The sequence below is a fragment of the Saimiri boliviensis genome, chromosome 2 (assembly GCF_048565385.1).
Source record: "Saimiri boliviensis isolate mSaiBol1 chromosome 2, mSaiBol1.pri, whole genome shotgun sequence".
NCBI lineage: Eukaryota > Metazoa > Chordata > Mammalia > Primates > Cebidae > Saimiri > Saimiri boliviensis.
Window position 1 is genome coordinate 27502522 of NC_133450.1, and position 15383 is coordinate 27517904.

Here is a 15383-nt window from a genome sequence, read left to right on the forward strand (position 1 = left end):
TCTTTCTGCCACAACCCGTGCCTCCGATAGGGCAGTGTTACCACTATCGAAAATGGTATAAAGAGCACAATCAGGCCCAGTATTTTTCAATAAGATCACTAAAGACATTCTGGACAGGAGACATGGCTTGTGCAGGGCTGTCCTGTGTACTTCAGAACACTTACCATTCTGGATCCTATCTGCTGAATACCAGGAACATTCCCCAATCATTGTGACAAACCAACATTTACTTCACATTTCCAAATGCCCCTGAGAAGAGTGGCACAAACCACCATCATCACTACCCACTCTGCTGAGAACAAACATATACTAAAATATGGCAAAATTTAGGTAAGTTTGAATTTTATCCTGTTACCCAATAATTCCACTCCCAGGAATGTAACCTAGAACAGTAATTTTCAAATTGTGGGTCACAAAATCAATTTAGTGGGTCATGACCATTACTTTTTTTCTCAATGAAAAAAATAGAAAATATCCGAGTGCACCCAAGACTTATTTCAGATTTACATGTACAACCAACACACATATTTAAACATGAATTTCTCATTGTGGGTTAATGTAAAAATATCTTGAAAGCTATTACTCTATAGTGTGTGTATATCTAGCTAGGGGTGTGTGTGTGTGTGTGTGTGTTTCTTGAGGGCCTTACTACATGGTCACCAAACCTCAGTAAAAAAAAGTCCCACCCTAAAAAAACTTTTTTTTTTTTTGCTATTTTTTTATTACAGTTAAATATATATATAATTTGCTATTTTGCCCATTTTTAAGTAAACAGTTCAGTGGCATTAAGAATACTCACACTGTTGTATAACTACTACCACTATTTATCACCAGGACTTTTTCATCATCTCAAATGGAAACTCTGTACCCATTAAACAATAACTTCCCCCAATTTCCCTCTTACCCTAGTCCCTGGCAACCACCATTTTACTTTCTGTTTCTATAAATTTGACTCTTCTAGGTAGCTTATAAAAGTAGAGTCACGCAATATTTCTCCTTTTGTGTCTGACTTATTTCACTTAGCAAATGTCTTCATCCATGTTGTAGCACATGCCAATTTCACTCTGAATAAGAAAGGCTTTCAGCAGCTACATAATATTCCATTGCACATATACAGAACATTTTGTTCATCTATTCATCCAGCAACGGACATGTGAGTTGTTGCTACCTTGACAACTGCAAATAATGTTGCTGTAAACAGAGGTGTACACAAATCTATTTTGAGTCTCTGCTTTTAATTCTTTTGGGTATATGCACAGAAAGAGAATTACTGGATCCTATAGTAGTCTTATGTTTAATTTTTTAAGGAACTGTTTTTTTACATACTGTTTTCCACAGCAATGCATGATTTTACCTTCCCACAAGCACTGCTCAAGGGTTCCAATTTCTCCACATCCTCACCAATACCTGATGTTCTCTGTTTTTTGATACAGCCATCCTAATGAGTGTGCAGTGGCCTGGAAGAATGTTTGCACTTGTTCTCCCAGAGAACAGTACAGTATTTTCCATAATAGCATAAAACAGGAATACAATCCAAATGTCCATCAAGAACATTTAATTATAGTATATTAATCACATTCATACAATGGAATACCATATACATGGCAGTTAAAAAATAGATTTTGGCAGGACAAAACAGGAATGAATCTCAAGAATAGAACTGGGTGAAAGTTGTAACATAAAATATGATTGATTGATTCCATATATACAAGGTTCAAAAACACAAAACTAGACAATTTATTGCTTAAAGATACATATGTCTGCTAAAACTACTTGAAAAAAAACAAAATGACAAACAATAAACAAAAACAATCAGAATAACTTTTACCTCTGAAGAGAACAGAGAGAAGATTTTTAAAGAAGATTTTAACTTTTTAAACTTTTTAAAAAAGAAAATTTTAACTTTTTCTTAAAGTGAATGATAGGTACATGGATATTTGCTGTCCTGTTTTTCTTTACTCCTTACATATCTGCTATAAATGTTCTTTTATACCCATTCAATATTTACTAAGAAACATGTTTAATTTTTAAAAACCTTTAAGTTTTAAAAAGACACAGTGGGCAATAAGAATTTGTCCTATGACTCCTGAGAAAAGGGACATCCTAAATAGAACTACTGAATCCAACCATGTGGTTAGAATATATCAGAAATTATTCTGTTTCAACTTTAAGATTCTATAAATTTATTCCTACAACAAATAACTAGTGGGTTTGTTCTCTGGGCTAGGTATTCATTTAGATGCTAGGGGTACAGTAGTGAGCAAAATAAACAGTCCTGTTCTTGTGAATGCATCTGATAATACATTTGACAATTCAAATCTCCTCTCTCTGTGTGTCTCTCTCTTCTATCCCTGACCTAGTATTTGAAATCTGATGTAACTAATTAACAGATTAACTATTAGGTACCCTTCTGAATGATACTCTAAGCACACATATCCTATCCCAAAAAGAGAAAGGTCAGAAAAAGCTTTTGGGATAGCTAAAACATACTCACACAAATAGCTGAGTTCTCAACAGAATTTCCGGTCACCTCAATTCCCCTTTATCAAAAGCCATGTGTTTACTTTTTTAAGGATTGGAATCTGCATGCCAATGGCTCTGATCTACCATTCTGATGAAGAAAATCATTTCAAGAAAACAAAGTCTGGTTTTCATCTGGGTTTATGTTTTTCACAGCTACTTAGTCTCAAATTCTGGAGAAGATAATCCATTTTTTTTTTCCTTCTCTAAGTACATTCTTTTTTTTTTTTTTTTTTGAGACGGAGTCTCACTCTGTTGCCCAGGCTGGAGTGCAATGGCATGCTCTCAGCTCACCGCAACCTCCGCCTCTGGATTTCAAGCAATTCTCCTGCCTCAGCCTCCCAAGTAGCTAGGATTACAGATGCGTGCCACAATGCCCGGCTAATTTTTGTATTTTCTAAATAGATATGGGGTTTCACCATGTTGGTCAGGCTGCTCTTGAACCCCTGACCTCGTGATCCGCCTGCCTCAGCATCCCAAAGTGCTGGGATTACAGGCATGAGCCACCACGCCCAGCTTCTGAGTACATTCTTTAAGAGCATATTCAGCTAGTTCACTTCAGCATGAGAGAGACAATTGCTGGGAAATCCTGCTCTGGCGTACCAAGTCTTAGAAGAGGGTTAGCATGCTTGCTCACTAAAATCCAGGGTGTGGTTCTGTCCACTAGACACCTGCGTGCTATAAAGCCATAAAGGAGAGGAGAATGAAGATAAAAAGAAAATGAAAGGTGCTGCACTTTCAAGATGGGTCTATTTAAGAACTCTATGGTCACTTACAGTCTTTTTCCTTGGCCTTTTGTTACTATTAGTACAAAAAGACAAGGAAGACACGGTGTTTCTTCCTGTTCTTCACCTCTCTAGCCTTATTAATATCTTTAAATTCAGTCAATTTCAACTCAAAACTTTCTTCCAGTGGAGGAGGGGAAAAGGGGAAAAGATTTGTGGCTGCATGTTTAAGAAAGAAGCTGAATTCATCACAGTGACAGGGGAGAGTGTTGGCAGAGATCTGAGCTATTTATTCTTTTAGGAAAATCCTATAAAGAATGACACAAGGAAGCCTCTATCTGCAGTCTTGTTCATCACACTGGTGAAGAGTCCGATAACAGATGTATGCAGTAGCGTGATTTAGTGCCAGGAGCTGGCCCCTGATGTGTATTAATACAGCGGCAAAGCGGAACGCACCTCTCTTCATCACTCATTCCTATAAAAGAGGTGGAATCCGAGATGGCCCGATGTTACGCAGAGCAAGCCCATTTGTTCTCCTGACTGATGGCACAGACTCAGGCTATGTCCTTCACCTCCATGGGGCACTCAGGTTGTGGGTAGAAAAAAAGAAAATGCTCAGTGAAGCGGGGCTTAGTCAACAAGTGAGAGGAGAGGAGGTGGGCTCAGAAGGGGAAATGTTTAATGCTCAGGTCTTGTTTAATGCCCACCCCACACACATACATTTCCCAACCTGAATATGAAATAAGGATTTTAAACTCTTCCCAATGGTTCCTCTCTTATAAATAATTAAAAGCTAAAAGTAGAAGCAAGATATTAGGGAGAAAAAAAGAACAAAAAGATAAAAGAGGGGTGGTTTTCTTTTAACGCTTCCAATGCTATAGACTGAATGAGGATCTGAGTGTTGATGCGGGGTCATAGTTTGGACTTAAGCCTGTTGTATGTAAAAAGTAGAACACCTGCAGTGTTCGCGAGGACAGCTCTGGAGTCACAGGGAAACTGGTCTGATCTTGGCTCTGCAATTTATCAACTATGTGGCCTTAGGGAAGTGAGTTAAGCCTTGGTTTTTACATGTGTAAACTGGGAATAAAAACAGCATCTACCTTTTAAGGCTGTTGCAAAGATTAGGCGAAATAATGTTTGCAAAGAGTTCAGCTCTGGGCCTGGCCAGAGCTGACACTAAAAAAAAAAAAAAGTACTACAATCATCAGGCCTGTGATGAAGACTGTCCAATATGAACCACCATCAAGCAGACACCCCAAACAGAAGCTCAAGGAGGACAATTTCAGAGTTCACCAAAACTTACTAAGTCAAGGCAGAGGACAGGGCTCCCTCCCCATCTGTCTGCGGTTTACTCTCTATTCAGCTATCAACTGCTCTGGTAGTATTTTCTACTAAAGGTAGTATTTTCTACTAAAGAAAACAAAGCATTTGATGATATATTCAGTATCCAGTTTTATCACTGATATATTAATAAATACATAATTATCTGCTTTTGTTCATTGAAGGATAACATACACACAGTGAAGGACATCAATCCTAAGTGTACAGCTCCAGACTCCACATACCTAAACAGCCATACACCCCCACCGAGCTCACCATATGGCACACTGCCAACAGCCCAGAGGGCTTCTTTGTGCCCTCTCTTGGTTACTACCCCCGATCAAAGAGAACCACTATTTTCACTTCTACTGATTAGTGTTAGTTTTGTTTTTAAAAAAAAAAAAAAAAAAAACTGAAAAGTTTTAGCCTAAAAAATTGTTTTTAATTAGGAATGTCACGACCAGTAAAATATTAGCGTTCTACTTATACATAAAAGCAGGAAGAATGTACTGTACTGTCTGCAAAAGAAGAAAGTAAATAACCCCATGTGACTGCTTCACTGCTGACTGAACTGCCACCTCACCTGGACTTTCATTAACATGGACCTGTCTGTGATAGAACAATAGCTCAGATGACTGGAGACTGCTGACAGTGGAATATAGGGTTTCAAACTCTAGAAAGCCAAGTAACAGTGAAAACACGTAGACTTCAGAGTCAGGGAGAACTAGGCTAATTATTTCTTATAGTCTCAGTTTTCCCATGTAAAATGGGAATAAAATGACCTACACTATCACAAAGATTACATGAAAAGGTATACAAAACACATAATTTAGCGCCTGACACATGGTACATGCTCAGTAAATGTTAACTGCATGTAATCACCTGCACTGGGGCTAGACAAAGATGCTGTGGCCACTGGTTTCCGCTTCCTCTTGATGTCACGTGAACATGGTGGTCCCCAGTGTACATTTGCCTGTCTGCAGATATAAGAAAAGAAAAAATGGTTTGAACTTTTTAATTCTTTTTTTCTTTTTTTCTTTTTTTTCTTTTTTTTTTTTTTGAGACGGAGTTTTGCTCTTGTTACCCAGGCTGGAGCACAATGGCACGATCTCGGCTCACCACAACCTCCGCCTCCTGGGTTCAGGCAATTCTCCTGCCTCAGCCTCCTGAGTAGCTGGGATTACAGGCACGCGCCACCATGTGCAGCTAATTTTTTGTATTTTTAGTAGAGACGGGGTTTCACCATGTTGACCAGGATGGTCTAATTCTTATTTTAAGACATTACGTGTAGTCCAGATTAAATCCTTGAACCATTACAGACAAACAAAATGGGCACCATCTTTTGCCATTAAGCATTGGGACAATATTATTCAGAATAATAATAACTCAATCTTTATCCACAATACACACCCATTCTAAACTTTTTACCTAATTTCAGTGTAGCAGACATTCAAGATTAATTTCAATAAATATGTGTTTCATTATGTGCTTATTTTTATACAATTATTTTTCATAAAAACTATAACCACAGTTGTTCTAAACTCACTAAGGAAATACTCACCCCCAAGAGGTAATACATTGAAAAGTTTAATGCTGCACGAACACAGATATTTGCACATCATTTTAATAGGAAGTTTAACCTCTTGTCATGTAAATCTGAATTTTTAACACTGTCTATATCACAAGTTAAGTGAATTTGGTTTCTGTGACTTTTTAAAATATAAATTTTTTTTATTTTACAGACAAAAAAGAAAATAAAAATATTAATTATGCGACAAGAATATGTTCCCTCATCTGAATATTCAGCTTATTTTAAAAGCAAAGGATTCTGTAAAAGACAATGGGCTTAACACTGAAATAGCTGGTATGGTATTTTAGTTCACCACTGTTCCCCAAGAATGCATTGTACTGTACTCAAAATAAGAAGTAAATAAAAATCTTTACATATGTTAAGATTTTGTCCCTCTCAAACTAGACAGATCCTGCCCCTGATTAAAGACCAACATGAGTCTCACCTTTACACAAAGCTTTCCTTGAACATTTGGGCCTCATCTACCATGAAGCAATGTTTAACTGGTGTGTATACATCTTGCTTCTCTAATGAAACAAGAAGGCTCAACCTCTTTGAGGTTAAGAATAGAGATCTTGAGAACAGAAACTTTATTTACATTTCTTTGATAATTTTCCAATGATCAATGATCTACCAACCCTAGCTCAAGGCACACTGGTCATCCTCACTAGTTGTTGATTAGAAATGTTATAAATGAATAAAAGTTCTAAAACTCAAATGGCCAACTGAACACTTAAAAGTGGTTAAAATAGTAAATTTTACATGACGTACATTTTACCACAATTCTAAAAAACTAGTCAAAGTCAGTAACATATAAAATGATACCAGATAAACTCCTGATCAGTAGTCCCAGCTGAGGATCAAGGCTCTTAGTACTCTGAAAACTGGAACCTCAGACAAACCTTTTGAAAACCTGGTTGGCAAGGCAACAAGACAGCTGCGGAATGGACAAATTTTTTGACTCAGAAAGTTCCGAAAATGGTAACTTCCACAGTTGAAAGGGGTGCATGCATGTGTGTGTGTGTGCACACATGCACACACACACACATTCTTTCACTTCTCTAAACAGCAAAAGCTTAAGAGTCAACTCAATTTATAAATAGGAAAATACAAGAATTTGACTAAAATCCTAAGAAACTTTTTAGGAATGCAAAAATGTTACAGGCTGAGATTTACAATACAATGCTAGTGGTTTGGAAAATTCCATCCAGAGCACCTCTTATTGGTCACTCTGTCACGTACAGAAAATTAAGTCAAATACCTCATGAATAATTAATTCTGAAAGCCCAAACAAGTTAATTCTAAATAGCTAATTATGAATGTGTAAAATAGGGAAAACATTTCCCTTTTCATACCTTGCATAAATCCTGGGAATAAGTCTAAGCAGCATGCTGATTTAGTAATAAATTAACATCAATGACAACATCAAAGGTAGACAGGACTTCATTCTGAATGGAGTGGTGGCAATTCCCTTTGAAGTCCGGACACAAACAGAAAATAAAGTGACACTACAAAATTGTGTTCCTCCTCAAAACACAGAAATGTAGAACACATAGAGCATCCACCTTTTCCAAAAACATGGGACTTGAGACCCAAACTGAGACTGTCCAAGCACTCTGATCTCATTCAATCATCCTCATCCTCAGGCATGATTCAGAAGGAGAAACAAAGTCAAACAAAAGCCATAGTGTGTAGTCATGCTTCTTTCCTCTTTATCTGAAGCTCATTAAAGAAACCTTCAAAATGTTACAGGAAAAATGTTAACACCACTGCTTCCAGCTAAACTATGTAACTGTTAGATGTCAGGATGGCGGCGCTCTACCACAGTGGTGAGGGGAGGACAGGAGGAGAAAGAGGCACAGAGAGCTTCTGGGGTTCTTTCTCGTAATGCTCTTTCTCTTGATCTGGATGCTTGTACTCTTCCCTGTATGTTTATCCTTCGATAAAAAGTTAATTAAAAACATTGCTTCTTCAAGATCACAGTTTACAATATGCTGTGTTTCATGAGACAGATGCAAAATGAGAAGCATAAGTACCCAAGAAGTGTACTAAGATATTAATTCTTGGCGTATCAACCTGAGCTGAACTACACAAATACTGCCTTTTATTTGTCCCTCATCCAACATTTTCACCATTTTGCATGTCTGATATATGTCAGTAACATGGGTGAAGGCGCTATTATCAACTCTTTTATGGATCTAGTCAGTACTACTTATCTCACACTTTCAAGGAATGATAGTGTCATTTTGGAATTTTTAAAAAACTACTTCAGCACTACAATGTTTAACTTTTTAATAATTTTTAATGAAAATGCTTGTTTAGCTAACAGAGTATTAATTACCTACTATTATACACACAGGATACTATACAGCAATGTCTTAGGGTGCTATTGCGGGTTCAATGGTTCAGGTGGTCCTTCCTCCTCTAGGCAATATTGTTAAGCCTTCAAGTCAATTGTCTCTACATTAAGTGACCCTTGACTGCTATGCCTCCAGCATATTACTTCTCTCTGCAGTAAATGGTCTACTTCTACCATCCCATTCCTACTTCCAACTGTTGTCTTGAATATCCTAAATCTTTCAGATTTTTTTTTTTTTTTTTTGAGACTGAGTTTTGCTCTTGTTACCCAGGCTGGAGTGCAATGGCACGATCTCGGCTCACCGCAACCTCCGCCTCCTGGGTTCAGGCAATTCTCCTGCCTCAGCCTCCTGAGTAGCTGGGATTCCAGGCACGCGCCACCATGCCCAGCTAATTTTCTGTATTTTTAGTAGAGACGGGGTTTCACCATGTTGACCAGGATGGTCTCGATCTCTCGACCTCGTGATCCACCCGCCTCGGGCCTCCCAAAGTGCTGGGATTACAGGCTTGAGCCACCGCACCCGGCAATCCTTCAGATTTTGTAAATTCCTCTGGTTATAACTTACGAAAGAGCTAAAGATTTTCTAAGGAAATCAAATAATGAAGCTTGTCAATTATTTTATTGTAAAAGTAGGTACTTTTGTGAACTACCTCCTTTCTACTAAGCAGTTTTGTTGCTTCTTACATTGTTCACTAAATTTTTACTGAGCACCTACTCTGTGCCAAGCTCTATATTAAACTGTAAGGATACAGAGATAAACAAGAGACAATCTCTGCCTTGATGAAACTTGTAGCCAAGTCCTGCCTGCAGCTGCACAGCTTTTCAGGTTACAGAATATGAATAACAAAGAAACTAAGGTATCAATAAACAGAAGGTATATTCATTTTTAAAACTCAATTTAAATAATCCTTGCCTCTTAAAACATTTCTCTTAAGACCTATTCTGAGGTTGGAGAGCTATTTCATAGGAGGCAGAACAACATGATACCTTAGCTGTCACTATACAAGGATATTTTTCTCTATGCCCCTTCCTTAGACACGATTTACGGAGGGAAGAAGAGAAACAAACTGTTATAAAAGGACAGCAAGACATTTTGCTTCTTTCTTGATTTTAAGCGAACATTAGTACTACTAGAGTTTACAGCTTGGGAAGATTTATTTTTCTATGTGAAAGCCTCATCTGCTTGGAAAGAACCCAAGAGGACAAAGAAGGAAGAGGACCCAGAACAGGCCTGTTTCACAATGGAATACTATTCAGCCATTAAAAAAAAAAAAGAATACGGCCTGTCATTCACAGCAACAGGGATGGAACTAGAGGATATTAGGTTAAGTGAAAACAAGCCAGGAACAGAAAGTTAAACACCGTGAGTTCTCACTCATAAGTGGAAGCTTAAAAGAGTTGATCTCACAGAAGTAAAAAGGAGGACAGAGGATACTACAGGCTGGGGTAACAGAAGGGAGGGCTAGAGAAGAATTAAAAGAGAGAAACTTACAGCTAGATAGGAGGAAAAAATTCTAGCAGTCTATAGTACTGTAAGGTGACTTAACAGTAAGTTAACAATTACATATTACAGTTGCAAATAGCTAGAAAGAGATATTGAATGTTCACAACAAAAAGAAATGATACATGATTGAGCAGATGCATATGCTAATGACGCTGATTTGGCCATCACATATTTATTGTATGTACTGAAATGCCATCGTGTACCCCATAAATATGTATAAGCATTATGTGTCGATTTTTTAAAATAAAATAAAACTTGAAAAAGAAGAAGAAAAAAGAACAAGCCTGGGAAAAATAAGAAGGAAGTGGGTGCTTAGAGCAAGAAGATTTAGAGGCAGGAAATGGAAGCTGCCATGCAGCATGGCACATCCAGAATATTAGGACAGCTCTGTTCAGGAGTAAAGAATCTTACCTGTGGGGGTGGCAAGGCCGCCTGTATTATTTTGGGAAACCTTAGCATGTGGGTAAGGCAACTGCTACAGCTCTGCTTCCTATTGAAGAGGCAGTTCCAGTTTTTTTTTTTTTTTAATCCCCAAATAATTCCAGATAATCAATTGCAGACATAAAAAAATTAAAGAAGGGAAGGAAAAATAAAGAGGTTGACCACCTCCTCAACCTCATTTTCATTTTGGGGTACTTAACCACCTGGCTCCTTTTCTTTTTAATGTGTTATTTATTTGATGTGTGTGATTTTACTTTGAAAGCATTACTGTTTACTCTCCAAATGGAAACTAAAAAAGGGACAAAAGCACAAATGTGGTAAAAAAAAAAAAAGGACAGATAAAAAAAGTCTGAGTTTCTCTTTCTCACCAACACAGAGACCCTCCCTACAAGTAGAAAGGGTAGAAGATTAACCAGGTATTTCAGAACTCTTTTTCAAGAGTAGTATATGGTTGTTCTTGGGTTGCAAACTATGTAATGTGTTAGGGGAAGTGATCTTTCAATTAGGCAGTGTACAAAAGGCTAAGTACAAGTTAAAGTCTCCACCAAGTTAAAACTTCTTTCTCAACTAGAGTGGCAAATGGTTATCAGAATTATATAAGGAGCTTTTACAAAACACGCATATCCCTTTCAAGATCCTCTGGGCAGGAGTGGGAGCAGAATCAGTAACAAATATATTTTGAAATTTTTCCCTGGGTAATTCTGAAAAGAACCTATCTACTTTGAAAATTACTGAACTGAAAAATCTACCAAATTCTCAGAGCCAACCTAATCAATAATAGAGATCTAACTATTCAACCTAAAGAATAATAGAATGATTAAATGAATATAAATTTAGATAAAAATACTGCTCCCCATATAGATGCAGTTAGAGAAAAGACAGGCTACATTTTCTGTTTCATCTGATCAGGGCCTCAGGGACAGTCTTCACTCAGGCCAGTGAAACCTGGGGCATGTGCTTCTTTCACAGTATTAGCGTGGGATCAGTACTTCCCCTCAGAGTGTCATAGTTTCCCCAATTTGGTGGCATCTGCCAGAGCAGAGTTGGAAAAATGAGCACTAAAAGCAAAAAATACACTCTTTTTAAAAAAAATTCTTACCTCAGAAAAAGTCACAAAATTCTTATCACAAGTGTGAAGGTGAAGATTAACAATTAATGGAAAGAGGATTCTTTCTATCCACGCGTAAACACATTTCTATTTTCTGTTTTACTGCAGGTAATTGAAAGATCAGGTGAGTTGTTAAAACTGCAGTGTTACTTAGGAAACTGGGCAGATCACTATGTCCTTGGGGCAGGAATGTACTTTTAGGGGGAAAAAAAATACTTTGAGAAATGCATGCATGTTTAATAGAACCAATGTTGGCACACACAAAAAAATAAATAAAAAAAAAAATAAAAAAAAAAAACTGAAGTGACTGCTTTAGATTTGGAAAAAGGATGTTTAGAGTCACTCCTAAGGAGAGAAAACAGTTGGTCTGCAAATGGCAAGCTAGTTTAAGGAATAGTTCACCTTCAAAAATCACTCATTTTTAAAGTCAATGAAAAGTTCATTTTTTTAGATGGAGTAAAAATCCTCAAAAACCTGGGTATAGAAGGAACACACCTCAACATAATAAAAGCCATATACGACAGGCCCACAGCTAGCATCATACTGAATGGGGAAAAACTGAAAGCCTCTCTTCTAAGATCTGGAACCTGATAAGGATGCCCACCTTCACCACTGTGATTCAATTTAGGACTGGAAGTCCTAGCCAGAGTAATCAGACAAGAGAAGGAAATCAAGGGGACCCAAACTGAAAAGGAAGAGGTCAAAGTATCCTTGTTTGGAGATCATATGAACTTACATTTGGAAAAACCTAACGTGTGTACCACAAAACTATTAGAACTGCTAAACAAGTTCAGTGAAGTTGCAAGATACAAAATCAACACACAAAAATCAGCAGCATTTCTATATGCCAAGAGGAAATCATCTGAAAAGAAATTTAAAAAATTAACCCCATTTATAGTAGCCACGAATAAAATTAAATACCTAGGAATTAAAGTAAAAGAACCCTATAATGAAAAGTATGAAACATGGATGAAAGAAATTGAAGACACCAAAAAAATGGAAAGATATTCCATGTCCATGGATTAAAAAAATCAATATTGTTAAAACGTCTATACTACCCAAACCAATCCACAGATTCAATGCATTCCCTATCAAAATACCAATGACATCCTTCACAGAAATAAAAAAAAGAATTCTAAAATTTATATGGAACCACAAGAGACCCAGATTAGCCAAAGCTATCCTAAACAAATAGAACAAAACTGAAGGGATCACATTACCTAGCTTCAAATTATACTAGAGAGCTATAGTAACCAAAATAGCATTGTACTGTCATAAAAATAGACACACAAACCAATGGAACAGAAAAGAGAACCCAGAAACAAATCCATACCTGTAGAGTGAACTCATTTTCAACAAAGGTGCCAAGAACATACTCTGGGGAAACGACAGTCTCTTCAACAAATGGTGCAGGGAAAATCGGATATCCACATGCAGAAGAATAAAACTAGACCCCTATCTCTCACCATATAAAAAAATCAAATCAAAGTAGATTAAAGACTTAAATCTGAAATCTCAAACTCTGAAACTACTACAAGAAAGCATTGGGAAAAATCTCCAGGACATTGGTCTGGGCAAAAATTTCTTGAGTAATACCCCACAATCACAGCAACTAAGGCAAAAATGGCAAATGAGATCACAATGAGTTAAAAACCTTCTGCACAGTAAAGGAAACAATCAACGAAGTGAAGAGACAACCCACAGAATAGGAGAAAGTATCTGCAAACTACCCATTTGACAAAGTGTTAATAATTAAAATATATAAAGAGCTCAAACAACTCTACAGAAAAAAAAAATCTAATAATCCAATCAAAAAATGGGCAAAAGATTTGAACAGATATTTCTCAAAAGAAGACATGCTACTCAACATCACTGATCATCAGAGAAATGCAAATCAAAGTTACAATGAGATACCATCTCATCCCAGTTAAAATGGCTTATATCCAAAATACAACTAATAATGCTGGCAAGGATGTGGTGAAAAGGTAACCCTCATACACTGTTAGCGGGAATGTAAATCAGTACAACCACTATGGAGAACAGTTTGGAGGGTCCTCAAAAAACTAAAAATAGAGCTACGATATGATCCAGCAGTCTCACTACTGGGTAAATAGCCAAAAGAAAGGAAATCAGTCTATCAAAGAGAGATCTGCACTCCCATGTTTGCTGCAGCCCTGTTCATAACAGAAAAAATTTGGAAGCAACCTAAGTATCCATCAGCTGATGAATGGACACAGAAAATGTGGTGCATATACGCAATGCAGTACTATTCAGCCAAAAAAAAGAATGAGATCCTGCTACTTGCAACAACACGGATGGAAATTGAGATAATTATATTAAGTAAAACAGATCAGGCACAGAAAGACAAAAATCACATGTTCTCACTTATTTGTAGGATCTAAAAATCAGAACAACTGAACTAATGGAGATACAGAGTAGAAGGATGGTTACCAGATGCTAGGAAGGGTAGTGAGGGTGGTTGGGAATGGGGATGGTTAACATGTATGAAAAAAAGGAAAGAATGAGTAAGATCTACTATTTGATAGCACAACAGGGTAGCTATAGTCAATAATAATCGAACTGTACATTTTAAAAAAGTAAAACTGGTTTGTTTGTAACACAAAGGATAAATGCTGGAGGGGATGGATACCCCATTCTCCATGATGTGATTATTACGCATTGCATGCCTGTATCAAAACATGTCATGTACACCATAAATATATACAACTACTACATACCCACAAAAATTAAAAATTAAAAAGTTAATAAAATTCAATGTAAAAGGGTATTTGTGTTCTATACTTTTTCTTTAACACAAGCCACACCAGGAAAAAATGTGATGTTTCTAGGGACCAAAGGTCATATATATCATATATTCCAATTATTCTCCTTAATTACTAATCTATTCGCTTCAATTATTTTTAACAAAAATTTATGGAGGCCTACCCTGTGTAAAATACCACGCTGGATGTGCAGAGGGAGACACAAGATAACTGAGCTGAGGTCCTGACCCCAGGAGCTCACAACATAGTAGGAAGGCCAATTCCTAAAGAAAGAATTAATATTCTGAGACAATGAGTTGTAATCAGAGAACAAGTAAAGTGCTAGGGTAAAAAGAGAAAAAGGAGGATTAAACCTAGGGATTTAATCCCTAGATTAAATGTGAGACTCCTTTCTCATACGTGGTTTTACCTTTAGGGTTTACTGACATTTATTAAGCAGTCAGGAGGGGAACTATTTTCACAGACTTGCACCTGGGAAAAGATCTAGGTCTATGGCACTAGGGGCAGCTAGGAAGGAAAAAACCACTTCACAATTATCATAGGAAACAGAGGAGGCTTATCTAACAGGAAGCAATCCGAGCAATTCCACTAATGGTTTTCACTTAAATCTAACCCTCAGTAGTCTGTGACAAACTGCTCACTGACACCTGAAAATTCTCCCTAATCTAAGTCCCTTAGCTGGTCTAACGTAGGCATATCATGAAGCTGTTTCATGCCACCCATAAGAGCCGAATCATTTCACATCAGTGGGAAAGATGAGTATTTTACAACGGAAAAAGAGAAGAGAAAAAATGCTTTCAACATTTCACTTAGGCAGTAAGATGCCAGCCAGCTGAGAGCCACTGTCAATGAGACCCCCCAACAGAGGACAAAAGATTCAAGAACTGTGTACTATACAATGGGCAGCTCCAATAGGTTCAGGCAGCCTGACAGACAATAGTACAGCAGAAACATTGCTTCACACACGGCCGAAACCGAGGCACTAAAGAGGTGAGAAAGCACCACTGTACTTCACAGCATCCTCAACAGATACAGGACTAATAAAAGGTTCTT

The 15383-nt window shown here is 37.3% G+C and overlaps 1 protein-coding gene across 4 annotated transcripts in view; it reads right to left on the bottom strand.

The window, feature by feature from the left end:
- The window catches only part of GPATCH2L (G-patch domain containing 2 like), a 75793-nt gene that overhangs the window by 24965 nt on the left and 35445 nt on the right, over positions 1-15383 (bottom strand). For 3 of the 4 annotated variants that reach the window (XM_003924577.4, XM_074392944.1, XM_074392945.1), the window contains exon 9: positions 5448-5542. The exons of the other annotated variant lie outside the window; for it this stretch is intronic. In XM_003924577.4, coding sequence (XP_003924626.1) covers positions 5448-5542 — 95 coding nt within the window. The remainder of the gene's footprint in view (positions 1-5447; positions 5543-15383) is intronic. 4 annotated transcript variants of the gene reach the window in all.